This window comes from Gorilla gorilla, chromosome 11 (assembly GCF_029281585.2).
Source record: "Gorilla gorilla gorilla isolate KB3781 chromosome 11, NHGRI_mGorGor1-v2.1_pri, whole genome shotgun sequence".
In the NCBI taxonomy this organism is placed as follows: domain Eukaryota; kingdom Metazoa; phylum Chordata; class Mammalia; order Primates; family Hominidae; genus Gorilla; species Gorilla gorilla.
This window is the reverse complement of record NC_073235.2, coordinates 106,117,061-106,144,163: the sequence shown is the minus strand read 5'-3', so window position 1 is coordinate 106,144,163 and position 27,103 is coordinate 106,117,061. Positions and strand designations below refer to the sequence as shown.

General features: G+C 40.6%; 1 protein-coding gene across 9 annotated transcripts in view; it reads left to right on the top strand.

Annotated features, from left to right (window-relative positions):
- The first annotated feature begins 653 nt into the window (after window positions 1–653).
- Window positions 654–27,103, top strand: part of RAPH1 (Ras association (RalGDS/AF-6) and pleckstrin homology domains 1) — a 101,176-nt gene continuing 74,726 nt past the window's right edge. For 4 of the 9 annotated variants that reach the window (XR_010129681.1, XR_010129680.1, XM_063695114.1 and 1 more), the window contains exon 1: window positions 2,737–2,766. Coding sequence is in view for 1 of the 9 variants with exons in the window: in XM_055379446.2 (XP_055235421.1) it covers window positions 1,923–1,971; window positions 2,732–2,766 (84 nt within the window). In the remaining 8 variants the exon portion in view is untranslated. Of the gene's footprint in view, window positions 1,021–1,667; window positions 1,972–2,731; window positions 2,767–27,103 lie in introns of those variants that run through there. The other 5 variants (XM_055379445.2, XM_055379446.2, XM_063695116.1 and 2 more) reach the window with 5 other exon arrangements.

Genomic DNA, 27,103 nt, shown 5'->3' with positions numbered 1-27,103 from the left:
AAGCCTGCATCTAAAGAGGCAGCAGCTGAGCTTAGCGATAAGGAAAAATGCCGACACCTTACTACTACACAATTCCGATGGGGTGGGGGGACAGAAATTAAGGAGGCAGGATTAACAGATTTCGAAGTTTAAAAAGTAAAGGTCATCGAAATGTCCCGTTCCTAAGTTTCCCAATACATTCCATGAAACTGCAGAGACTTTTTGGCCAAAATGGGATTTCCTAAAGAAGGGCCTCACAGATCTCAACGACAATGGTCCTGTAAGTGACCGAGCCAACCCCGGATGCGTTTCTGGAGTCTCTGAATACACGGACAGCGTATAAAGGTGGATGCGTACAGCTCCCTGACAGACCTGCTGGAGGCTGCTGTGCCTCCCAGGGCGCTAGGACAGAGGCTGCTGGGCCGGCTTCCTAGGAAAGGCGACCAGGGGGTGGGGCCGCACTGGGATTTTCCTCCCCACTCATTCATTCTCTGATTCACTCGTTCCTGTAGGCGGCTCACAGGGACTTGCGGAGGAAAGGCGAAGCACGAGCGGAGCCCCGGTTGGGTGCGTCCGGGCGCGGCCGGGCGCCTGAAGGGAGGGCGGAGGGCCGGCGGGGGGCGCTGGCTAGGGAAGGGCGGCGGGCGCGGCGGCCTGCGCCGGAAGTGAGTGGTTGGCGGCGGGCGGGGGCAGCGCGCGCTCCCGCGCGAGTCGGCCCTGCAGTCGGCAGTCCGGCCCTCAACCCCGCCTTCTGCGTCTCGGCTGGACGCGACCGCACTCGGCTCCGCCGCCGCGGGGCGCTGCGGCCGCCCCGCCCCCGCTCCCGCTCCCGCCGCCGCCCGCCAGTCAGTCAGTCAGTCAGTCAGTCAGTCAGTCAGTCAGTCAGTCAGTCACTGAGCGCGCGGCGCGGGAGCTGCTGGCAGTCGCTGCGTCTCTGGCGAGGGAGCGCCGCGCCTGGGGAGGAGGCGGAGGCAGCGGCTGGAGGAGCGCGAGCGGCGGTTTCCTTGCCCGGGGCCGCGGGAAGGCCGACCGACTGCCGCGGTGAGTGGTTAGCCTCGCCCTCGGGGCCAGGGGGTAGGGAGCCGGCTGGGCGTGGGGCCGTGAGGCGCTCCTGCCGCTCCCGCCTCCATTTTCCCGGCGCCCGGCCCCGCCATCCGGGTGCGGTACGGTCGGCGGCAGCCTGGGGCGGGGTCGTTGCCAGGTTGGGGCTCGGGCCAGGGCTGGCTGGACCGCTCCCGGCTGGTGGATGGAGGTCGGTGGGGCCTGGACTGCACCCTGCGCCCCTGGGGACCGCGACGGAGGGAGACAATGAGATAAGGGGCCGCCTGGGAGGGTGCGGTTAGGCTTCTCCGACCCAGCACCGGGGGCTGGTGGCCCGGGACCGCAGGGAGGAAAGGACTTTCCCCCGCCCAGCTGGAGAAACCAGCTACTGGATGTCGGGTTGCTTGGGTTTCGATGCCCCCATCTTTCATAGATGAGTTCAGTGCAGAGATTTTGAAAGGCGGGGCGCCTTCTGTGTGTTCTTTCTAATTAAACAGGCTAAGTAATTGCTTCATTGCTTTTTAACCCCGTCTCCTCTTGCGGTCTGTATTATACATTCCCGCCGGAAATCCAAACTGCAATTCATGGGGGGGGGGAGGGGGTGGACGGAGGGAGGGGGCAGTGTGATAGTATTAGGATGCCTTCGTGTTAAGACAGGTTGAAAGATGTGGTTTTCTTAAGGCAGTGACTTAGGGTGTCCCCACTGTGTGAGCTGGAAACCGCATAAACCTTATTGCTTATAAGCTCGAAGACATGGTTTAATATGAAATAAGAGCCTTGAGGGAGGGTGTAAGTGTTACATGTGTCTTGCGTGTGTGCGTTTCTTAAATTCTTTGGGAAGATCCGTTGGGGAAATCCGGGAGAATGGAAAAGTTCTTCACTCAATCTTCCAATAAGGGTTGATGTTGTCTGCAGCATTTCTCAGGGAAATGTGGAGAGCTGCTTATGTAGGTAAAGTCCACCGTTAAGGAACAGTAAAGGTAACGGGTTAGGGATGAGGCGTGATCGGATTATTAAAGAGTCAGTCCATGGGGATATTAAATTCAGCAAACATTTATGGAATACCTACTCTGTCAGTTAGGCTGGGGGACACCAGGTGAACAAGCATGGGGTGGTGGAAAGAGCTCTTCGGAGTGGGGGAAACCGTACGCCCTGGAATTGGCTTGCAATGTGAGTTGGATAAGCTATTGAACTCTGCAGTACGTTCCCTATCAGTAAAATGGGAATAACACCACCTGTTTACCTCCCCAGATGTTTTTCATGTAGATTAAATGAGATAATGTATGCAAAATGCGTAGCACCTTGCCTGGCATAGAGGTGTTTAACAGCACCTTAAATTCCTTTCCTCCTCGGGGTGGTTTTTTTGGGGGTGCGGTGCGGGGGGTTAGTGAATGTAGGTAATTGTAATACAGTGAATTATATAATAAAATGTTGAGGTGTAGAATAGGAGAGCGAAGAAGAGAGATTAATTCTAAATTGAGGGAGGAATGCATGGAAGCCTCGGCATTTAAGTGAAACCTTCAAGGATGAGTAGGATTTCAGCAGATTCAGATGGGGAGGAGGACATTTCACATGGTGGTGCTATCCTTTGAGAGCCGAATTGAGGGGGAGGACCTTTGGGGGAGGGGCAAAATAGAGACGCTCAATAGCTTTTAACTCTTGTTGAGTCTGACCTTCAAAGATTGTCTCCGTTATTTTGCTTTTTGTGTAGTGAATTTCCCAGAAACCAGATGCAGCCCTACTCAAGTAAGTACAAAAAGCTTAATTCATGATTTTTTGGATTAGACATTTTGTATAATTTAGATTGCTGTCTCCTGTTTGAATTTAATAAAGAATTATTTGTAGATGTTGCCTTGTGATAAACATTAGCTTTATTTGGTAGAAGCAGCAGCTTATTTTTCAGACTCAGAGGTCTCACTAGGATTATAGAGTATGTGACTGGGTGAAAGGAGTGGAGTAGTGGGCACTATTGGGTGTGTTTTCACAAATATTTAACTCTTTATTTTCCGAAGAGATGTTTTTAACCATTGTCTTTGAGGATGATTATGTCTTTTGGTTTTGCTGCCTTTTGGTTCTCACCCCATAAATACTTATTAGATTGGCATCGTGGATAACTGTCACACTATTCACAGATTCTTGGTTACACATTGTAGAATCTCATGGCTTTGGTTGCCTTGTTTGGAAGTAATTGAATGTCAACATTAGTATTGTTAATCCCAAACACTTAATTTTAGGAAAATTAATATTAGTGAAGCAAGATGTGACCTCAGGCAGATAACTTATCTTGGACTCTTAATTCCTTTACCTATAAAATGAGAAGTTTGGATTAGATCACTGCTTCTTAAACTGTTTCACTGAACTTGAGAATTTCAGAGATTCTGCAGGTTTGACTTAAATCTCAATAAAAATGTATTTTAAACTTATAATAATAAAAAGTGGCCACTGTATGACGTACACTGTTTTAAACACTTTATATGTGATAATTTATTTAATTCTCGCCATAACCCTATGAAATAGAGTCTATTATTTGAGAAAATAGGCACAGACAATAAGTTGCCCAAAGACTGCAGAGCTATAGTGGCAGAGCTGGATTTGAAACCGGGCAGCCTAATTCTGAGGCTTGTATTCTTAACCATGTTTTTACACTGCCACTAAAGCAACACACACATATACTCTTTGAAAGAAATGTGGTAAAGTATGCATAACATACAAATTACCATTTTAACTATTTTTAAGTGTACAGTTCAGTGGCTTAAGTACATCATCACCACCATCTCCAGAACTTTTTTATCATCCCAAACTGAAATTCTTCCCATTAAACAGTAATTCTACAAGCCACAGTGCGCTATGATCATGCACACTGGGTGACAGAGTGAGACCCTGTTCAAAAACAAAACAGTAACTATCCACTTCCCTCCCTCTACCCTACCCTCCTAGTAACAACTTTTCTACTTTTGACTCACACAATATTGATTCTTGTGTCTGGCTTGTGTTACTTAACACACTGTCTTCAAGGTCATCCGTGTAGGATGTATCATAATTGCATTCCTTTTTCAGACTGATTAATATTCCGTTGTATGTATATACCACATTTATGGATATTTGGGTTGTTTCCACCTTTGGGGTACTGTGAATAATGCTGCCTTGAGTATTGGTATACAACTGTTTGAATCCCTGCTTTCGGTTCTTTTTTCAGTATTTCTATACATGCAGAAATGGGATTGCTAGATTGTATGCTAATTCTATATTTAATTTTTGAGGAACTGCCATATTGCATTCCACAGCAGCTGCACCATTTTACATTCCCACTAGCAATGCACAAAGGTTCCAGTTTCTCTGTATCTTGCCAACACTTCTTTTCTAGTGTTTTTTCTTTTTATGTTTTTGATAATAGCTATTCTAATGGGCATGGTGTGGTATTTCATTGTGGTTTTGATTTGAATTTTCCTAATGATTAGTGATGTTGAGCATCTTTTCATATGCTTATTGTCCATTTGTATATCTGAGGAGAAATGTCTATCCAAGTCCTTGACTCATTTTTAAAGTAGGTTGTTTTTTGGTGAGTTGTAGGAGTTCTTTGTACACTCTGGATATTAATCCCTTATCAAATATATGATTTGCAAACATTTTCTCCCATTTTATGGGTTGTCTTTTCACTGTCTTGAAAGTATACTTTTGCACAAATTTTTTTTTTATACTTCAAGTTCTGATGTACATATGCACAACGTGCAGGTTTGTTACATAGGTATACGTGTGCCATGTTGGTTTGCTGCACCCATTGACTCGTCATTTACATTAGATATTTCTCCTAGTGCTATCCCTCCCCCAGCCCCCCACTCCCCAAACACAAAAGTTTTGAATTTTGAGGAAGTCCAATTTATTTTTTCTTCTGTCTGTGCTTTTGATGTTATATCCAAGAAGCTGTAGCCAAATCCAATGTCATGAAGGTTTTCCCTGTTTTCTTTTAGGAGTTTTATAGTTTCAACTCTTATGTTTAGGTCTTTGATCCATTTGGGATTAATTTTTGCAAATGTGTTAGGTAAGGGTCCAACTTCATTCTTTTGCATATCCAGTTTTCCCAGCACCATTTGTTGAAAGGACTGTCCTTTCCCCATTGAATGGTTCTGGCACTCATACTCATTCATATATACACATGTGTATATTTATATGTATGCATGTGTGTATATAATTTTTTTTTTTTTTTGAGATGGAGTCTTACTCTGTTGCCCAGGCTGGAGTGCAATGGCACAATCTCAGCTCACTGCAACCACTGCCTCCCAGGCTCAAGTGATTCTCCTGCCTCAGCCTCCCGAGTAGCTGGTATTACAGGCATGCACCACCGTGCCCAGCTCATTTTTGTATTTTTAGTAGAGACAGGGTTTCATCATGTTGCCCAGGCTGATCTTGAACTCCTGACCTCAGGTGATCTACCTACCTCGGCTTCCCAAAGTGCTGGGATTACAGGCATGAGCCATCACGCTTGGCCTAAATTTTTTTTAACACATTGAAGACCATAGTGCTACATGGTTATACGTGGTTAATTTTGGGGGTGCGATGGGGCAGAAATTCCTAAGAATAAAGCTTTTCCTTTTATTGTTTAAAACATTTGGATCAGTGTATTTGAAGAGTATCCTGAAGACTGTAGATGGGACTGTTAAGAGCTGCAACTGCTTACCTGGGTGAAATCAAAACAAAGCATACAAAAATAAATGGATTGTTTAACATCTCTAACCCTTAGTTTATCTCTTTATTTGAGTTTACAATAAATTAACATAATGTATTTGAACATAAAATAGCAATGCTTTTGCCAGCTTTATATATTTGAGAGGCTGTGTAAAATTTCATCTGGATGAGTTTTGTTGTGAAATAGTTTTTAAAACTCCAGATTATATGATCTCTAAAGCTTTTTCATATGCTCTTCTTGCTATTAAGGTATTTTTCATGCTTTAAGGCAGATGTCTTAAACTATATCACTTATGTCTTATAAATTGGCTTTTTGAAAAGTATATATGTATTTGCTCTTAATAAAATGCATACTGTTTTTCTGCTCTAAGCTGAGCTAGGCATAATAGAGAAATCTAAGATAGGTATTCTGTTCTCCACAATAGAGAGGATGCCAGTTTAGGTATAAAATACGAGGAATCAGTAGAAGATGACACTGAAGAAGCAGGGACCACAAAGAAGCAGAAGGGTCTTTGAGTTGAAAATGGGTGAACAGATAAAGTTTACAAAAGGAGGAACAAGTCATCCCTTTAGATGAGAAGAAAAACAAGATCAGGAAGCCAAGGACTTACCATTATGTTAGACTATTAAAATTTAAGCCCCATGGTGAAGAATGGTGATAGCTAGCAAAAATTGGACTGTAAACATATTCAGTAGGCCCAGTATTATTGTAGAATCTTAAGTCAATTTTGCAATGGTGTTTAAAACTTTGGCCGGGTGCAGTGGCTCATGCCTGTAATCCCAGCACTTTGGGAGGCCAAGGTGGGCGGATTGCCTGAGGTGGGGAGTTTGAGACCAGCCTGACCAACATAGAGAAACCCCATCTCTACTAAAAATACAAAAAATTAGTCGGGCGTGGTAGTGCATGCCTGTAATTCCAGCTACTCAGGAGGCTGAGGCAGGAGAATTGCTTGAATCTGGGAGGTGGAGGTTGCGGTGAGCCGAGATGGCGCCATTGCACTCCAGCCTAGGCAACGAGAGCAAAACTCTGTCTCAAAACAAAACAAATAAAAAACTTGGATGCTTTTTTGGAAATTACTTTTAGAAGGATTTTACTGAGTTTGATAAGTGAAGAAAAGTATTAGGTTAAATCAGTAGAGCAGGCCAGGTGCAGTGGCTCGTGCCTATAATCCTAGTATTTTGGGAGGCTGAGGCAGGTGGATCGCTTGAGCCCAGTTTGGGACCAGCCTGAACATGGCAAAACCCTGTCTCTACAAAATATACAAAAATTAGGCAGGCATGGTGATGTGTGCCTGTAGTTGCAGTTAACTCGGGAGGCTGAGATTGGGAGGATCACCTGAGCCTGGGAGGTCAAGGCTGCAGTGACAGAGTGAGACCCTATCTCAAAAAAAAAAAAAAAAAATATATATATATATATATATATACAGCAAAACAACCAGTAATATGACTTGAAAATATATTCTTTATATATCCCAAATTTTGCATGTTTCCCAAATATAATTTGTTCTAATTTTCCAGTAATGTTTACTTTATAAAGGATAATTATTTCTTGGCTCATTTGGTTTATTTCATATTGTAACAAATGACATTGGAAACTGGTAAAGGAAATCAGTGATCCTACTTATCTGTGAATAATGTACTTAATAAGCAGTAATGGTTCAAAATTTTTTTACCCTAAGTTTTTAGAATAAACATATACAGTTTAAGGCAGCAGCAATGAATATGATACGTTATATTTGAAAAATCTTGGTTATAGTACTCATTAACACAGAAATTTCCAAATCTGGCTCTTGAATCTGTTTATTATGTTACTGGTTTTTAATGCTTCTCTTAGCTGACAAGGCAGCTCATGTAGGAACATATATCCAAAAAGAAAAAGTGCCTCTTTGGCTGTACTTTCTATTAGGAGATACTGTTAAGTTTGTATCCATCAATTATGCAGATTGGGCTAGTACAAAGTTTGTTCTCCCTATTTGTCAATCAGCTATTCTTGCAAATCAGTGTGAGGATTTGTATTTATAAAGTTTTAATAAATGGATTCAAAATCCACCAAAACTGTGTTTGGAAGGCATTTAAAAAGTTAGAAATGGCTTCTCTGTTCTTAGAGTGTGCAGATATGAGTATTTTAAGATGACACATTTTTTTTTTTTTTTTAGAATACAGCTATTTTATTACTAAGTTTTAAAATGTCTCATTTACCTTTAAGGTAGAGATGCATTAACCATGTTTTTGTTTTTAGAAACTATGTCTAGGTAGCATACTGCCACAGCACAGCCACTTACAACAGAAATTCAGCAAATTTAGAACTCTACTCTTTTTATGAAAGATAAATGCTTACTTCATCTTTAAATCGCACAATTTTTTAAATGATTTGCCATGAGACAAACCTGTTTGGTACAAAATACCATGATCACTCCTTAACAACATCAATAACAACATCCGTTAACACTTGGCTCTGTTCTTGCTTCAGTTTCTCTTTTGTTCTGCTTTGCCCTTGGACTTAAACCTTACCCTCTCCTCCAACTTTGTTTCATTGAGGTCAAAGCAGCTGCTTCATGAAGGATTATATAATACAGTTTTCTATACTTTTTTTTTTATTTTGAGACGGAGTTTCGCTCTTGTTGCCCAGGCTGGAGTACAAGGGCGCAATCTTGGCTCACCACAACCTTCGCCTCCCGGGTTCAAGCGATTCTCCTGCCTCAGTCTCCCGAGCAGCTGGGAATACAGGCATGCGCCAACACGCCCGGCTAATTTTTTGTATTTTTAGTAGAGACGGGGTTACTCTGTGTTGGTCAGGCTGGTCTCGAACTCCTGACCTCAGGTGATCCGCCCACCTCAGCCTCCCAAAGTGCTGGGGTTACAGGCATGAGCTACCACGGCCAGCACATAAAACGTTTTTATTGAGGAAATCATTTACTGTTGAGAATATGTCTTCTCTGGAATACCAGTCTCTCGTAGAAGCTTATAAAAGGGTAGATCCTTTATTATTGAAAAAGAATCAATGTATTAAAGATAGTAACTACTATCACTCTAGCCTCATAATACCTACAATTATTTAATACCAGAATACTTATGTTACTTTATATGGTGTGTGATTCTCTGACAGGTGGCCACGGTGAAGACGCCAGTGTCTGTATGTTAAGGATAAATATGTATTATATATAAAATACATGTGTGTATTAAGATAAGGATTAAATAAAAATAGAACTTCTAATAAGATGTTCGTATACCCCAGTGAATCATCACTCATACATCCTGGGGTATAAATGGAGGTAACCATTTTGGAAACCACTATACAGTCTTACTGAAGTATTGTTAGGCCAAGCACGGTGGCTCACGCCTGTAATCCCAGCACTTTGGGAGGCCAAGGTGGGCGGATCACCTGAGGTCAGGAGTTCTAGACCAGCCTGGCCAATGTGGCAAAACCCTGTCTCTACTAAAAACACAAAAATTAGCTGGGTGTGGTGGCATGTGCCTGTAATCCCAGCTACTCAGGAGGCTGAGGCAGGAGAATTGCTTGAACCTGGGAGGGAGAGGTTGCAGGAGCTGAGATTGCACCATTGCACTCCAGCCTGGGTGACAGAGCGAGACTCTGTCTCAAAAAAAAAAAAAAAAAAAGAAAAATTGTTAATAATGAGCCTTTCATATTAAGTTCCACTTCATAGTGTATTGTATTCTTTTTTTTTTTGGACGGAGTTTCGCTCCTATCTCACTGCAGTAGGCTCACTGCAACCTCTGCCTTCTGGGTTCAAGTGATTCTCCTGCCTCAGCCTCCCAAGTAGCTGGGATTACAGGCGCCCATCACCACACCCGGCTAATTTTTGTATTTTTGGTAGAGATGGGGTTTTACCATGTTGGCCAGGCTGGCCTTGAACTCCTGACCTCAGGTGATCTGCCTGCCTTGGCCTCACAAAGTGCTGGGATTACAGGCCTGAGCCACCTCGCCTGGCCAGTGTATAGTATTCTTATATGAAGTCATCTTAAAGCACTTGGGACAAGACATTCTGGTTCTAATACTAATTGGAAAGTAATGTTTGTGGAAGAAAGTAGATAATTTCAGCAAAGTGAAATCATTCCACATTATATCAGAAATCATAATATCACTCTGTACCCCATAAATGTATATACCTATAATTTTTCAACACATACAGTAATAAAACATTTTTTAAAAAACGTTAGCAAATTGAGACTTTAATAAAATTTATTCTTCAACACAGTTGAAATTATAGGCTTATTTCAGAAGCCTAAATTTGAATTTTGCATTATCCTTTTAGGAATTATTCAAGGTGAATTTAAAAGTACCCTTAATTAAAAATAAAAAATTAAGTATTTAACTTAGTAATTGAGTAGCATTTTATAGACTTACAGTTTTTTCATGTCCATAGTATTTTTTTTCAGAACACCTCCAGCAAGGTATACAACATTTTCCATTACCCTGCTCTTTATCTTTTCCTTCTCTCTGTTTTCTTTGCCTATCCCCAAAGCAACTGCAGTCATAGTTGCTTCAGCACAGGTAAGTTTTGCCTGTTTTATAACTTTGTATTAATTAAATCATAACCATGCTTTTGTCTCCAGCTTCTTGCATTCAGCATGTGTATTTTTTGTTTTGTTTTTCTGAGACAGAGTCTCACTCTGTTGCCCAGGCTGGAGTGCAGTGGCCCAATCTCAGCTCACTGCAAACTCCGCCTCTCAGGTTCAAGCAATTCTTCCACCTCAGCCTCCCAAGTAACTGGGATTACAGGTGTGCGTCACCTCGCCTGGCTTATTTTTATTTTTTTGTATTTGTAGTAGAGATGGGGTTTTACCATGTTGGCCAGGCTGTCAGCATGTTTTTAGATTCATCCATGTTGTTGCTTATATCAGTAGTTCCTTTTTAGTGGTAATATTCAATTGTATGAATATGTTAATATGGCCAGGCATGGTGGCTCACACCTGTAATCCCAGCACTTTGGGAGGCCAAGGGGGTGGTGGATTGCCTGAGGTCAGCAGTTCAAGACCAGCCTGACCAACATGGTGAAACCCCATCTCTACTAAACATACAAAAATTAGGCATGGTGGTGGGCGCCTGTAATCCCAGCTACTCTGGAAACTGACACAGGAGAATCGCTTGAACCCAGGAGGCGGAGGCTGCAGTGAGCCAAGATTGTGCCATTGCACTCCAGCCTGGGCGACAGAGCGAGACTCCGTCTCAAAAAAACAAAAAAGAATATGTTAATATACCAGATTTCTTATCCATTTTCCTGTTGGTGGGCAACTGGGCTGCTTCTAGTTTGGGACTATTCTGAAGAAAATGGTTATGAACATTTTTGTACAAGTCTTTTTATGGACAGATGTTTCATTTATCTTGGATAAAGGAATGGGATTGCTAGGCCATTTAGATAGATGTTCCTCCTTTTAAAAACTTTGTATTGAAGAACAATACATAATCAGAAAATTGCATATATCAGAAGTGACTTCTAATTCTAATTCTGCTATGAAGTCTTTTAGGTTGCTTGTTTCTTTAAAAAATTTTTTATTGCTTTACTGAGGTATAATTTCTATATAATAAACTGCACATATTAAAGTGTACAATTTGGTAAGTTTTAATACACCCATGAAATCATCACTGTAATCAAAACTGAACATTTCCATCATCTCCCAAAGTTTCCTCATACCTCTTTGTAATTTGTCCCCCTCTACCCCTGTCTTATGGCAACCTCACTATGGATTAGTTTGCATTTTCTAGAATTTTATATAAATGGAATCATACAATGTCTTGTTCCCTTCCCCTCCTAACCCAAGTCTGGCTTGTTTTCATGCAGAATAATAATTTTTAGATTCTTCGATCTTGTTGCTTGGATTAGTTCCTTTTTATTGCTGAAGTATTCCATTATGCACATATGCCACATTTCGTTTTTCCAGGCGCCTTTGATAGAAATTTAAGCTGTTTCCATTTGTGGACAGGTTTTCATTTCTTGAGGATGAATACCTATGAGGACGTGTTGGGTTATAGGGTAGGTGTATTTTTAACTTTAATTTTTAAAATGGGCAAGTTGTATCATTTTATATCCAACAGCATAATATGACACTTGCTGTATATCCTAAGACTTGGTATTGTCAATCTTTCTCATTCTAGCCATTTTAATGGGTATGTAATGATATAACCATAGCTTTAATTCACCTTTCGCTGATTATTATTGATGTTGAGCAATGTAATGCTCTTAGTCATTTGGGAAGTGATAGCAAGTCTTTGCCCATTTAAAAAATAAGATTGTATATCTTTTTTAAATTTAGTTTAACAATTATTTACTCGATACAAGTTCTTTATTGGATATATTTGCAAATATTTTCTCTTAGTCTGTAACTTAGCTTGTCTTTTTTATTTTTTATTTTTGAGACAGAGTCTCGCTCTGTTGCCCAGGCTGGAGTACAGTGGCGTGATCTCGGCTCACTGCAACTTCCACCTCCCAGGTTCAAGGGATTCTCCTGCCCCAGCCTCCCGAGTAGCTGGGACTACAGGCGCATGCCACCACACCCGGCTAACTTTGTATTTTTAGTAGAGATGGGGTTTCACCATGTTAGCCAGGATGGTCTCGGTCTCCTGACCTGGTGATCCACCTGCCTCGGCCTCCCAAAGTGCTGGGATTACAGGCCTGAGCCACTGCTCCTGGCCGTCTATTTTTTTAATGGTGTTTTTCAAAGAGCAGAAGTTTTTATATTGGGCTTCATCAAAATTACCAATTTTTCCTTTTATGGTTAGTGTCGTCTGTGCCCTAATAAATTTTTGCCTACACCAAAGTTCAGAAAGTATATTTCCATATTTTCTCCTTGGAGTTTATAATTTTAGCTTTTACATTTCAGTCTACAATCCATTTTGAATTAATTTTTGTTTATGAGTGATATCGAGCCCTCTGCCCCATTTATATCTAGTTGTGCCAGTGTCATTTGTTAAAAACACTTTCCTCATTGCCTACCTCAGTTCTGACGTGTTTTTTTTTTTTTTTTTGAGACGGAGTCTCGCTCTTTCGCCCAGGCCAGAGTGCAGTGGCACAATCTCAGCTCACTGCAAGCTCCGCCCCCCGGATTCACGCCATTCTCCTGCCTCAGCCTCCCGAGTAGCTGGGACTACAGGCGCCCGCCACCACGCCCAGCTAATTTTTTGTATTTTTAATAGAGACGGGGTTTCACCGTGTTAACCAGGATGGTCTTGATCTCCTGACCCCATGATCCGCCCGCCTCGGCCTCCCAAAGTGCTGGGATTACAGGCGTGAGCCATCGCGCCTGGCCTCTGACATCCTTACTGAAAATTGTTTGACATTTTATGTGTGGGTCTATTCCTGGACTTTCCATTCTGTTACATTGATGTGATTCTCTATCCTTTTGCCAGTACTACATTGTCTTGATTATTTAGCTGGATAGTGAGTCTTGAAATCAGGTAAAATTCGTTCCTCCTCTACTCTTTTCAAGGTTCTTTTCTTTTTCTTTTTTTCTTTTTTTTTTGAGACAGAGTCTTGCTCTGTTGCCCAGGCTAGAGTGCAGTGACGTGATCTCAGCTCACTGCAATCTTCCAGGTTCAAGCGATTCTCCCACCTCAGCCTCCCGAGTAGCTGGGATTGCAGGTGCCCGCCACCATGCTCGGCTGATTTTTGTAGTTTTAGTAGAGATGAGGTTTCACAATGTTGGCCAGGCTGGTCTCGAACTCCTGACCTCAGGTGATCCGCCTGCCTCGGCCTTCCAAACTGCTGGGATTACAGGTGTGAGCCACTGCACCCAACCCTTTTCAAGGTTCTTTTGGCTAGTCTAGGTCATTTGCTTTTCCATATAAATTTTAGAATACTCTTGTCAGTTTCTGTAAAAAAAATGCCCACTGGGACATTGGTTGTAATTACGTTGAATACCTAGTTCATTTTGGGGGAGAATAGGCATTGATAATATTGCATCTTCTAATCTATTAAGATGGCATATCTGTCCATTTATTTAGATCTTACACAGCAATGTTTATATTTTTCAGTTGCCTTACAATATATTACATAAACACTGCATGCTGTCCTATTTCATTTCCTACAGCCACATCATTATTTACACATAGCTTTATTTTTATGATATAAATCGAGATTTGGTATGGAGATGTTTCCATATGATAACATTTAATTCATAAAAGGACCATCTACTCTGATGTGACAATGCTAGAAATACAGGAGACTAAAACAGATATCTTTTGTTATGCAAAAGTAGAAGTTTAAAGCTGTATAGTTTATTGGCACAATTCTTTTGGCTTGTATGGTTTTGGATATTAATATTTAAAGAGGCCAATCTTTAAAGATAGTCTGATACTTTTAGAATCAGAAGTAAAGTAGAATCTTGTCAGGTGAGTTGGTGTGTAAGTTTTTACCCAATGATGATTTTGAGTTTGCATTTTGTAGTTTCCTTTTTTCTTTCTTTCACTAATAATATTAATGGAAATATGCAACACAGAGAAATGTATAAAAAAGAAAATAAGACTTAATCCTACTATCCAGAAATGACTACAGTTAAAATTTTTGATATATTCTCCTCATATGTGTGTGTACATTTTATAGTTCATTGTTGCATGCACAATTTAGTTATTTAAATGTATATCATTAACTTAGAACATCTGCCTTATAATAATATAATGTGTGGGGGGGTGTTCTCTTTATGCTTCCATGTTGTTTAAAGTTACCATACAATAAGCATGTGTTACATTTTTATTTCAAATATTTTTTAAAAACAAAATTTGTTTTTAATTTTGAAACATTTTAACCAAAGTATAAAACATGATAGACATCTACATATTCACCACCAGTAGTAGCCAATTGTTACACATTGCTCCAAATAATTTCCTTTAAAGAGGTGTAATGTATGCAATGAAAATCTTCCTCCAGGTAATTTGTGGTGTTCCCGCCATGTTTTAGTCCATTTAATACATACGTATGTATCCATAAAATTTTACTTAATATTCTTCTGTGCTTTTGAATTTTATATAAACAATATATATTTATATTTTTCAAAAATCTGCATTTTTGGCTGGGTGCAGTGGCTCATGCCTGTAATCCCAGCACTTTGGGAGGCCAAGGTGGGCAGATCACCTGAGGTCAGGAGTTCGAGACCAGCCTGGCCAACATGGTGAAACCCCGTCTGTACTAAAAATACAAAAATTAGCTGGGTATGGTGGCACCTACCTGTAATTCCAGCTACTCGGGAGGCTGAAGCAGGAGAATCACTTGAACCTAGGAGGCAGAGGTTACAGTGAGCCAAGATTGTGTCACTGCACTCCAGGCTGGGCAACAGAGCAAGACTCCGTCTCAAAAACAAAACAAAAACCCAAAAACCTGCATATTTTACTGATCATATGATTGACGTGATTTATGCTGATTCATAGATCCAGTTCATTCTTTTTATCAGAATGAGCCGATTTTTCCATTCTCCTTTTGGGGGACAGTTAGATAGTTAGGATGCCCCAGTGAACATTATTTTACATTTCTCCTGGTGCTCCAGTTGGACACTTAGAAGTGGTATTGCTGGTTCACAAGATATGTGTTTTTCAAATGGCTCTCCAAAGTGGTGAGGAATATATGTCCTACCAGAATGTTCCTATTGTTCCACATCCTCACCAGCCCCTGGTTTTATCACACTATTTTTGCCAACTTTATGAGTCTGATGGTTTCTTTTTTTTAACCTTCTTTAGTATGTTTCTAGAAGTATGGTTATTAGAAATAAGGAGTTCTGTAGTTTTTTTTTTTTCCTTTTTGAGACAGAGTTTCACTCTTGTTGCCCAGGCTGGCGTGCAATGGCATGATCTCAGCTCACTGCATCCTCCACCTCCTGGGTTCAGGCGATTCTCCTGCCTCAGCCTCCTGAGTAGCTCGCACTACAGGCAAGTACCACCATGCCCAGCTAATTTTTTATTTTTAGTAGAAATGGTGTTTCACCATGTTGGCCAGGCTGGTTTCGATCTCCTGACCTCAGGTGATCCACCCGCCTCGGCCTCCCAAAGGGCTGGGATTACAGACATGAGCCACCATGCCTGGCGTGGTTTTTTTTTTTTTGAGGCAGGGGCTCCCTCTGTCACCCATGCTGGAGTACAGTAGTATGATCACAGCTTACTGCAGCTTTGATTTCCCAGGCTCCAGTGATCCTCCCACCTCAGCCTCCCAAGTTGCTGAGACCACAGGCGGTTGCCACCAGGCCTGGGTAATTTTTTTTTTTTCTTTTGGTACAGATAGTGTTCCACCATGTTTCTCAGGCTGGTCTCGAACTCTTGAGCTCAATCCATCCACCCACCTTAGCCTCCCAAAGTGCTAGGATTACAGGTGTGAACCACTGTGCCTGGCCTCTGTGGTATATTTTTTAATCCGTGGAAACTATTATTTCAAGTGTCATTAAGAAATTCCAATGACAAAGCTTTTAAAAGAATTTTGACTAAAAGCACTGTTTCTGTTTATTCACTCACTGTAAGGTTATAAGTGCTTTCTCTGTAGGAAAATGTTACCTATTGTGGCTGTATGAGTGTTTGATACTGGAGAATTGCCTGAAATGCATTAGCTCCCATGTTGTGACATCTGTGTAGATAACTTAGATGATTATTTGTCCAACAGGACCCATGGCTGCTTTTTTTTCCTGTTAGTTTTTTTGTTGGGGAACATATTTAATTTTTGGTAATCATGGATACTTGAGTAAAAATATCATGGTTGGGTTTTTATTTTATTTATTTCCTTTTATTATCTTATTATTATCTTGTTATTTCCAGTATGATATTGAAAAAGAGTGGTCAGAGTGGACATCCTTATCTTGTTCCTGATCTTAGTGGGAAAGCTTCAAGTTTCTAACCATTAAGTGTTATGTTAATTGTGGGGTTTTTTTGTAGATTTTATTTATCAAGTTGAGGAAGTTCCCCTTTATTTCTAGCCTACTGAGAATTTATGAATGAGTACTGGATTTTGTCAAATGCTTTTTCTACATCTATTGATATGGTCATGTGATAAAAAAAATTTTTTTAGCCTGTTGATGTAATGGATTGTATTAATTGATTTTCAAATGTTAAGCTAGCTTTGCATACTTGAGATAAATCTCACTTGGTCATGGTGTATAATTATTTTTATACATTGTTGGGCTCAATTTGTTAATATGTTGTTGAGGATTTTTGCATCTATGTTCATGAGATAATGGTTTATAGTTTTCTTTTCCTATAATGTCTTTCTCTGGTTTTCGTATTAGGATTATGCTGGCTCATGAGTTATTACGTATTATTCTCTCTGCTTCTATCTTCGAGAAGAGATTGTAGAGAATTGGTATAATTTCTTCACTAAATGTTTGGTAGAATTCACAATGAACCCATCTGGGCCTTGTGCTTTCTATTTTGGAATTATTAATTATTGATGGAGTTTCTTTAGTAGGTACAGGCCTATTCAGATTGTCTATTCTTGTTTGAGTTTTGAGAAATTGTGTCTTACAAGGAATTGGTTCATCTCATCTGAGTTATCAAATTTATAGGCATGGAGTTTGTTCATAGTATCCTTTTTTTCTTTCTTTAAAGAGACAGGATTTTGTTCTGTTGCCCATGCTAGAGTGCAGTGGTGGGATCATAGCTCACTGTAACCTTGAACTGGGCTCAAATGACCCTCCTACCTTAGCTTCCCAAGTAACTAGGACTACAGGCACATGCTGTCATACTCAGCTAATTTTTAAAATTTTTTGTGGAGAAGGGGGTCCTGCTATGTTGCTCAGGCTGGTGTTGAACTCCTGGCCTCAAGCAATCCTCCCGCTTGGCCTCTCAAAGCACTAGGATTGTAGTTGTGAGCCACCACACCTGGCCTATAGTAGTTTTTTTTTTGTTTTGTTTTGTTTTTTTTTTTTGGAGATGGTGTCTCACTCTGTTGCCCAGGCTGGAGTGCAGTGGTGCGATCTCGGCTCACTACAACCTCCACCTCCTACATTCAAGCAATTCTCATGCCTCAGGCTCCCAAGTAGCTGGAATTCCAGGTGCCTGCCACCACACTTGGCTAATTTTTGTGTTGTTTTAGTAGAGATGGGGTTTCACCATGTTGGCCAGGCTGGTCTCAAACTCCCGACCTCAAGTGATCTGCCCACCTTGTCCTTTCAAAGTGCTGGGACTACAAGTGTGCACCACTGTGCCCAGCCTTATAGTATTCTTTTATTTTCCTTTTAATGTCTGTAAGATCTGTAGTGGTGTCCCCTCTTTGATTTCTGATATTGGTAATTTGTGTTCTCTTTTTTTTCTTAGTTAAGCTACCTAGAAGCTTATCAATTTTATTGATTTTTTAAATTTAATTTTATTAAGAACCAGCTTTGGTTTTGATTTTTCTCCTTGATTTCCCGTCTTTGGTTTCATTGATTTCTGCTCAGATTCTTATTATTTCTTCTGTTTATTTAGGATTTAATTTGCTCTTCTTGTTCTAGATTTCTAAGGTAGAAACTTAGATTGTTGATTTTAGGTCCTCTTTTCTAATGCAGACATTCAGTGCTATAAATGTCCCTCTAAGCATTGCTTTTGTTGCATCCCACAAACTTGGTAAATTGCGTTTTCATTTTCATTTTATTTAAAATATTTTAAAAATTTTTTTTGAGATTTCTTCTTTGACCCAGGTGTTATTTAAGAGGTTGTTGTGTAATCTCATGTATTTTGATATTTTTTTCAATTATGTTTGTGACTGATTTCTAGTTTAGTTACATTGTGCTCTGAGAGCAGACATTATATATGGTTTCTATTATGTTACATTTGTTAATGGTGTGTTTTATGGTCCAGAATGTGATCTGTCTTGGAGTATATTCAGTGTGAGCTTGAGAAGAATATTTATTCTGTTCTTGGATGAATTAGCGCATAGATGTCAGTTATATCCAGGTGATTGATGGTGTTATTGAGTTCAACTATATTTTTACTGATTTTTTGCCTGCTGAATCTGCCCATTTCTGATAGAGAGGTATTCAAGTCTCCAGCTATGATAGTGGATTCATTTCTTTCTTTTCTGTCTTTTTTTTTTTTTTTTGCCTCGCATAGTTTGATGCTCTGTTGTTAGGCACATATGCATTCAGGATGTAATGTCATCTTGGAGACTTGACCCTTTATCATTATGTAATACCCTTCTTTATCCCTAATAACTTTCCTTGCTTTAAAGTCCACTGTGAAATTAAGTTAGCTCCTCCTGCTTTCTTTTGATTAGTGTTAGGATGGCATGTTTTTCTCTATTGGTTTACTTTTCATCTATTTGTGTCTATATTAAAGTGGGTTTCTTGTAGACAACAGAGTTGGGTCTTTTCTTTTGATCCACTTTGACAAAAACTTTTTCTTTCTTTCTTTTTTTTTTTTTGAGACGGAGTCTTTCACTCTGTCACCCAGGCTGGAGTGCAGTGACACGATGTCGGCTCACTGCAAGCTCTGCCTCCCGGGTTCACACCATTCTCCTGCCTCAGCCTCCCGAGTAGCTGGAACTACAGGCGCCCACCACCACGCCCAGCTAATTTTTTTGTATTTTTAGTAGAGACGGGGTGTCACCGTGTTAGCCAGGATGGTCTCGATCTCCTGACGTCATGATCCGCCTGCCTTGGCCTCCCAAAGTGCTGGGATTACAGTCATGAGTCACTGCGCCTGGCCTTTTTTCTTTTTCTTTTTTTGAGACATAGTCTCACTCTGTTGCCTAGGCTGGAGTGCAGTGGTGCTATCTCAGCTCACTGAAACCTCTGCTTCCCAGGTTCAAGCCTCCCAGGTAGCTGGGATTACAGATGCACACCATCAAACCTGGCTAATTTTTGTATTTTCAGTAGAGACGGGGTTTCACCATGTTGGCCAGGCCGGTCTCAAACTCCTGGCCTGAACTGATCTGCCCGCCTTGGCCTCCCAAAATCTGGGATTACAGGCGTGAGCCATCACGCCCCGCCAACAAAAATCTCTTTCAATTGATACATTTAGACTGTTGATGTTCACAGTGGTTATTAATATAATTGGATTAATATCTGCCATATTTATTACCATTTGCTATTTCTTGACCTTGTTTTTTTTATTCCATTTTGTATTCTACTCTTTTTCTGCCTTTTAATTGAGCATTTTATATGATTCAGTTTTCTCTCCTTTCTTAGTGTATCAGTTGTATTTCTCTTACTTTTTTTTTAGTGGTCACCCAAGACTTTGCAATTTACATATACAACTAATTGAAATCCACTTTCAGATAATAGTGTACCACTTCATGGGTGTAATGTGAGTACCTTATAACAAAATGTTAATTCCTCCCTCCTGTCTTTTGAACCATTGCTGTAATTCACTTATATGTAAGCATACATAAGCATATATATATTATCTATACATAAGCTTACCTAATCACATATATTGTTGCCATTATTTTGAACAAACTATTATCTTTAGATCAATTAAGAAGAGTAAAAGTTATACCTTCACTGATTTCTTCTTTGATGCTCTTCCTTTATGCCAGTTTGAGTGTCTTAACTATATCATTTTCCTTATTTCTAATGTACTTCTTTTAATATTTCTTGCAAAGCACTTCTACTGGCAACAAATTCCTCCAATTATTGTTTGTCTGAGAAAGTATTTCTCCTTCACTTTTGAAGGGTGATTTTGCCAGGTACAGAATTCTAGGTTGGTTGGTTTCTCTCAAAACTTTAAATGTTTCTCTCCACTCTCTTGCTTGCATGGTTTCTGAGAAGTTGGATATAATTTATATGTTTGTTCCTCTGTAGGTAAGTTGATGGAACTACTCAGTGTTTGAGTTGGGATTCCAACTCAAGTGGTCTAATAACCAGACAGCCCCGTTCTTAACAGAATGAAGTTCATTTTCTTCAACTGGCGATGCATACCAAACAGTGATACAATAAAAGACACCAGCTTAGCCATTTCTGCCAATTTAGCCGAATGTCATTTTAGCATATTGTGGATATGAGGCCATTCATGTGAACCTTTTAGCTATGATCAAAAACAGGGCACTAAACTTGACACTGCCTGACCATTATTAGTTCTAGCCAATGTGGCAAGATTAGAATCGCTGTTATTTTGAAAATCCCCTTCTCTTTTTACACAGTATACCGTCAAACAGAACTTGCAATGGTTATGCATTGTTAATGGTTTCTTTATTGTACATTAGTTAAATTACAGATTTTTAAAGTTTTGCTTCAATTTTATTGAGAGGTTAACACAAAAGATAATTATAAGTAGCCTATAAAATATTTTTAATATATTATCTGAGACTGTGAATGTCAGTTTCTTCATTATAATGGATGGAGATGATACCCTCTACTTTCCTACTTTTCAAAACTGGAGTATTGTACCCTTAGGTCCCCTCAAAGTGTATGTACACATGCACACAGGGTTGGGGATTGGGAGGGAGAGATTGGGAATGCAAAACCACATAATAAATATGGCAGCATTATTCTGAAGCTTTAGTTTTACTTAGTTTTAAACACTTTTTCTATTCTAATTGGTATTATATGAAGCAGAATGTGGAATTGATGTGGATTTTCAAGATTGTTAAATGAAAAACAAATTTGGCCAGGTGCAGTGGCTCATGCCTGTAAGCCTAGCACTTTGGGAGGCCGAGGCGGGTGGATCATGAGGTCAGGAGATTGAGACCATCCTGGCTAACACGGTGAAACCTCGTCTCTACTAAAAATACAAAAAATTAGCTGCACGTGGTGGTGGGCGCCTGTAATTCCAGCTACTCGGGAGGCTGAGGCAGGAGAATGGCATGAACCCGGGAGGCAGAGCTTGCAGTGAGCCGAGATCATGCCGCTGCACTCCAGCCTGGGCGACAGAGCGAGACTCCGTCTTAAAAAAACAAAAAAACCCCACAAATTTTAGATGTGCGACATGCTGCCCACCCTGGGGGGATACTGCTCATTGTCTCACTGGTAGCCACCCTCTAAGCTTCCTGGAATCCATATTTTGTTGTACACTAAGTTGAATTTTATTCTCTCATAACCATGACCATATTAACTATTCAAACAAATGAATACACAGAGAGTAAAAACAAAAACAATAACAAAAAAACCCTAAAAGTATTAAATTAGAAGTCAAAGCACCTCAGACAATTTCTAAACTCCTGAGACTTCATTTGAACTAGGGCAGAGCAGATAGCTGTGGCTGTCTTTGGACTGTGAAGGTGGGAAAGCTGGCTCCCTAAACTGCTCCCTCCCCTTAAGTAATAGAGTAAAGAGTAGCTGGCAGCAGATACCTTACTCTGGAATTAAGATTGGAGAGAGGGCCAGGTGTGGTGGCTCATGCCTGCAATCCCAGCACTTTGGGAGGCTGAGGCAGGTGATCACTTGAGGCCAGGAGTTTGAGACCAGCCTGCCCAACATGATGAAACCCTGTATCTATTAAAAATACAAAAATTAGCTGGGTGTGGTGGTGTGCCTGTAATCCCAGCTACTCTGGAGGCTCAGGCAGGAGAATCACTTGAACCCGGGAGGTGGAGGCTGCAGTGAGCTGAGATCACACCACTGCACTCCAGCCTGGGCGACAGAGAGAGTCTCTGTATAATTTTTTTGATTTTTTTTTTTTTTTTTTTTTTTTTCTTGAAACTGAGTCTTGCTCTGTCTCCTGGGCTGTAGTGCAGTGGCGTGATCTCGGCTCACTGCAACGTCTACCTCCCAGGCTCAAGCAATTCTCCTGCCTCAGCCTCCCAAGTAGCTGGTATTATAGGCGCCTGCCACCACACCCGGCTAATTTTTGTATTTTTAGTAGAGATGGGGTTTCACCATGTTGGCCAGCTGGTCTCGAACTCCTGACCTCAAGTGATCTGCCCACCTCAGTCTCCCAAAGTGCTGGCATTACAGGTGTGAGCCACCGTGCCTGGCCTTTTTTTTTTTTTTTGAAATAGAGTCTCGGGCGGGGCGTAATGTGGTGGATTGTAGTCCCAGCTACCTGGGAGGCTGAGGCAGGAGAATGGCATGAACCTGGGAGGTGAAGCTTGCAGTCAGCCGAGATCACACCACTGCACTTCAGCCTGGCCAACAGAGCGAGACTCTGTCTCAAAAAAAAGATTGGAGAGAAAAGACTGATAAATAGGAAGAAATTGAGAGTGAAGTCAGTAATTAAATAGTAGAAATTCAGACAAAAATAGAATGGGGTTGGAGGAGTGGAGGAAATCTTTGATATCAACTAGTTCATCTATTCCCCTCCCCCCATTTTTCTGCAGATTAAGAAAGTGAGGGCTAAGGATTTAAATGATTTAACGCAAAGTTCTAGCTAGTTAGTGGCAGAATTAAGACAAGAATTTCAAGTCTCCTGATTCCTTGTTTAGTCCTAGATAACTAGGGATATCTGGCAAACTGTTTATTAAACTAACCTTTTCAATTGTGTAAGATAATGAAAGTCTGTTTTTACTCATTCAAACTTAGGACATAAACATGAAAGATTTACCTATTTGAGATTTCTTATGAACCAGAATTTGTGTTAAAATGTTAAGGGATGGCTGGGCGCGGTGGCTCACGCCTGTAATCCCAGCACTTTGGGAGACCAAGGTGGGCGGATCACCAGGTCAGGAGATCCAGACCATCCTGGCTAACACAGTGAACCCTGTCTCTACTAAAAAATAATAAAAAATTAGCCGGGCATGGTGGCATGTGCCTGTAATCCCAGCTACTTGGGAGGCTGAGGCAAGGAGAATCGCTTGAACCTGGGAGGCGGAGGTGGCAGTGAGCTAAGATGGCACCACTGTACTCCAGCCTGGATGACAGAGCAAGACTCTGTCTCAAAAAAAAAAAAAAAAAGGTAAGGGATGTTTAGTATGTGTTGTTTAAATACCCAACAAACTCATTCCAAAAATTTCAATAAGTTTTTTAGACTATTCTTGTCACCCAAGGCAATTTTTGACTGTTAAATTCTATCTTACTTCCATTTGTGTCTCATTAATGTCAGGAATAATGATCCGTCTCTGGTTGGATTTCTTACTCCTGGTGGAATAAAATGTTGAGGCATACAAACATGGAGGGAGAATTTGTTTGTTTTTTGGGTTTTTTTTTTTTTTTTTTTTTTTTTTTTTGAGACAGAGTCTCGCTCTGTCACCCAGGCTGGAGTGCAGTGGCACAATCTTGGTGTGCACCACCACACCCAGCTTATTTTTTGTATTTTTAGTAGAGACAGGGTTTTGTCATGTTGGCCAGGCTGGGCTCCAACTTCTGACCTCAAGTGGTCCGCCTGCCTGGGCCTCCCAAAGTGTTGAGATTATAGGTGTGAGCCACCACCCCTGGCCCATATTCCGCTTAATTCTTTTTTGGTTTTTTTGGAACGGAGTCTCACTCTGTCACCAGGCTGGAGTGCATTGGTGCGATCTCGGCTCTCTGCAACCTCTGCCTCCTGAGTTCAAGCGATTCTCCTGCCTCAGCCTCCCGAGTAGCTGGGACTATAGGGGAACACCACCACACCCAGCTAATTTTTTTTGTATTTTCAGTAGAGACAGGGTTTTACCATATTGGCCAGGATGATCTCAATCTCTTGACCTTGTGATCCTCCCACCTCTGCCTCCCAAAGTGCTGGGATTACAGGCATGAGCCACCGTGCCTGGCCGATTCTTAAAGTCTCTTTTAGCGACTGTGTGGATTTTGGTTTTTCATATATAGGAATTGGGAGTAGCTTTTTAAAGGGATACTGAAAGAGAACTCACAGGTTAAAATGGGGAGACAGCAAAGACATGGGAAATGGAAATGTAAAGAAGGTAGAGAATTTTGGAATGAAACCCTGGAAGGGAAGAGGAAGGGAGATTAAAGAAATTGAGAGGACAAACATTGTGACAAATGTACTGATAATTATACTTTGAATAGATTCCTTGTTAAAACTAGTTTGAGTTGGGTTTCTGTCAGGTGCAAGAACCCTTACTAATAGTCATTTGTTAATTTTTACCAGAGAGTCATTAATACAGCTATTGAATCAAATCATATGCCTTGAAATAGCCTTATAGAAATACTATTAAAATATTCTTCTGAAGCTAAAGTGCATTGCAGAATTTTCTGATTTTTCCTAACCATTCTTCTGTTGATAGGGAAATTAATTTTGGAATGTGTTGGTTTCTTTTGATTAATATTTCTTTAAATTAGAACCAGATAAATTGGCCACTTTTTTTTTTTTTTAAAGAAATGTACCTTTAGCTTTGAGTCATCTTAAATTAGAAATACTTGGCAGAAAAAAGTCGAAATGTGCATCAATAAAGAATATATTTCTGTGGTAGTTGCTCTGGGGTGAAAAATGAGAACCATATGGTCTCTCTCTTTCCAGAGCTTGCAATCTAGTTGGGTGTGGAGGGTGATAAGGCAAGTGCACCAATAACCACCACATAATACAAAGCTGATTAGCTATAAATGCCATAGAGGTACAAAGTTCATGGGCTTCTCAGAGGAAGTGGCATCTAACTCCTCTCTTGTTTAACTAGCACACACTTAAACTTTTAGTTTTTTTTAAATTGAGATATACATAATATTTACTCTTTTTTTAAATTTATTTTTTAATACAGACAGAGTCTCGCTATGTTGCCCAGGCTGGTTTCGAACTCCTCGGCTCAAGCAATCCTCCTGCCTCACCCTCCCAAACATTTACTCTTTTAAAGTATACACTCAGTGAGTTTTATTACATTCACAAGGTCATGCAACCTTCACCACTACCTTAATTCCAGAATAAACTTAAAAAAAAAAATTCTAGTGTTTTTAGCTGAGGTGTGCTGTCACAGTTCCCAGACCTCACCACTCCCTGTTGGTTTATATCTAACTACCACCACCAGTATGTATATTGGCTGCCTGACCCCTGCAGGTATTTGAGTTTGCATCCCAGGCTTGAGAGTTTGTTTTTGTAGTTTCAGCGACCCTGGAAGAAAATGTCTTAATTGCCTGGGGGATGCCACCCTGGAGAATACTCTCTGTTCTCCTGCAGAGCATCCTTTTTCCCATTTCTATTCTCTTAATCCTCTGGCTTCTTTATGAATGGTCCCTATCTTTACTACAGCCTTTGGTAAGGGATTACTTCCTATTACCCTCAAGAACCTCAAGAGGACTTTTTTTTTTTTTTTTTTTTTTTTAGATGGAGTCTTGCTCTATCGCCCAGGCTGCAGTGCAGTGGCATGATCTCAGCTCACTGCAACCTCTGCCTCCCAGATTCAAGCAATTTTCCTACCTTAGCCTCCTGAGCAATTGGGATTACAGGCAGGCGCCGACAGTATTAAATGTATCTTTTATCAGTAATGAGTGGTAAAATGTCTTTCCTAGGAATTTTACATTTATGAGATAGAAACAGAAAGCAGACATCTTGAAGCTTTTTTGGTTGTATGTATTAGGCCATTCTCATATTACTATAAAGAAATACCTGAGACTGGATAATTTATAAGTAAAAGAGGTTTAATTGGCTCACGGTTCTGCAGGCTATACAGGAAGCATGATGCTGGCATCTGCTCTGCTTCTGGGGAGACCTCAGAAAGCTTATACAATCATGGTAGAAGGTGAAGGGGGAACAAGGCAGGTGACATGGCCGGAGCAGGAGCAAGAGTAGGGGGGAGGTGCCACACACTTTTAAATGACCACATCTCACAAGAACTCACTATTGAGAGGACAGCACCAAGGGGATGGTATTAAACTATTCATGAGAAACCACCTCCATGATCCAGTCACCTCACACCAGGCCCCACCTCCAACATTAGGGATTACATTTGACATGAGATTTGCAGGGATACCCATCCAAACTATATCAGTGGGGGATATTTGATCAACTTTAGTAATACCTCCTATCTGGACGTTGGGAAGAGGTCAGGAAATATGTTAATGAATAATGCAAAATAGAAGTGGTTTACTGTTTTACTGCTTTTGTTCTGACAGTAACAAAAGTAACACAGTTTTAATAATCAAAACATCTTTAAAAATACCCATCTTGAAGTCTATTTACTGTAAGCTTTCAATTTAATTAAATACTAACTTTGGATTTGGAACCGAATTCTGATTTTTTTCTGACCTACTTGTGATGTTAACGAAATTTTTAAAAAATTACTTATTTTTTTAGGGCCGGGTGTGGTGGCTCACGCCTGTAATCCAGGCACTTTGGGAGGCCAAGGTGGTTGGATCCCTTGAGGCCAGGGGTTTGAGAACAACATGGCAAAATCTCATCTCTATAAAAATACAAAAATTAGTCAGGTGTGGTGGTGTGCACCTGTAATCCCAGCTACTCAGGAGGCTGAGGCACAAGAATCACTTGAACCTGGGAGGCAGAGGTTGCAGTGAGCCGAGATCGTGTCACCACACTCCAGCCGGAGTGACAGAGCGACTCTCTCTAAAAAAAAAAAAAAAAAAAAAAATTATTTTTTAAATGACTCTTTTTGCATCTGTGAAAGGATGATGAATAAATATCTTTCTAAGATGCTAAATTTTTATAAATAAGCTAAAAAGGTTAACTGAGTAAGCAAGG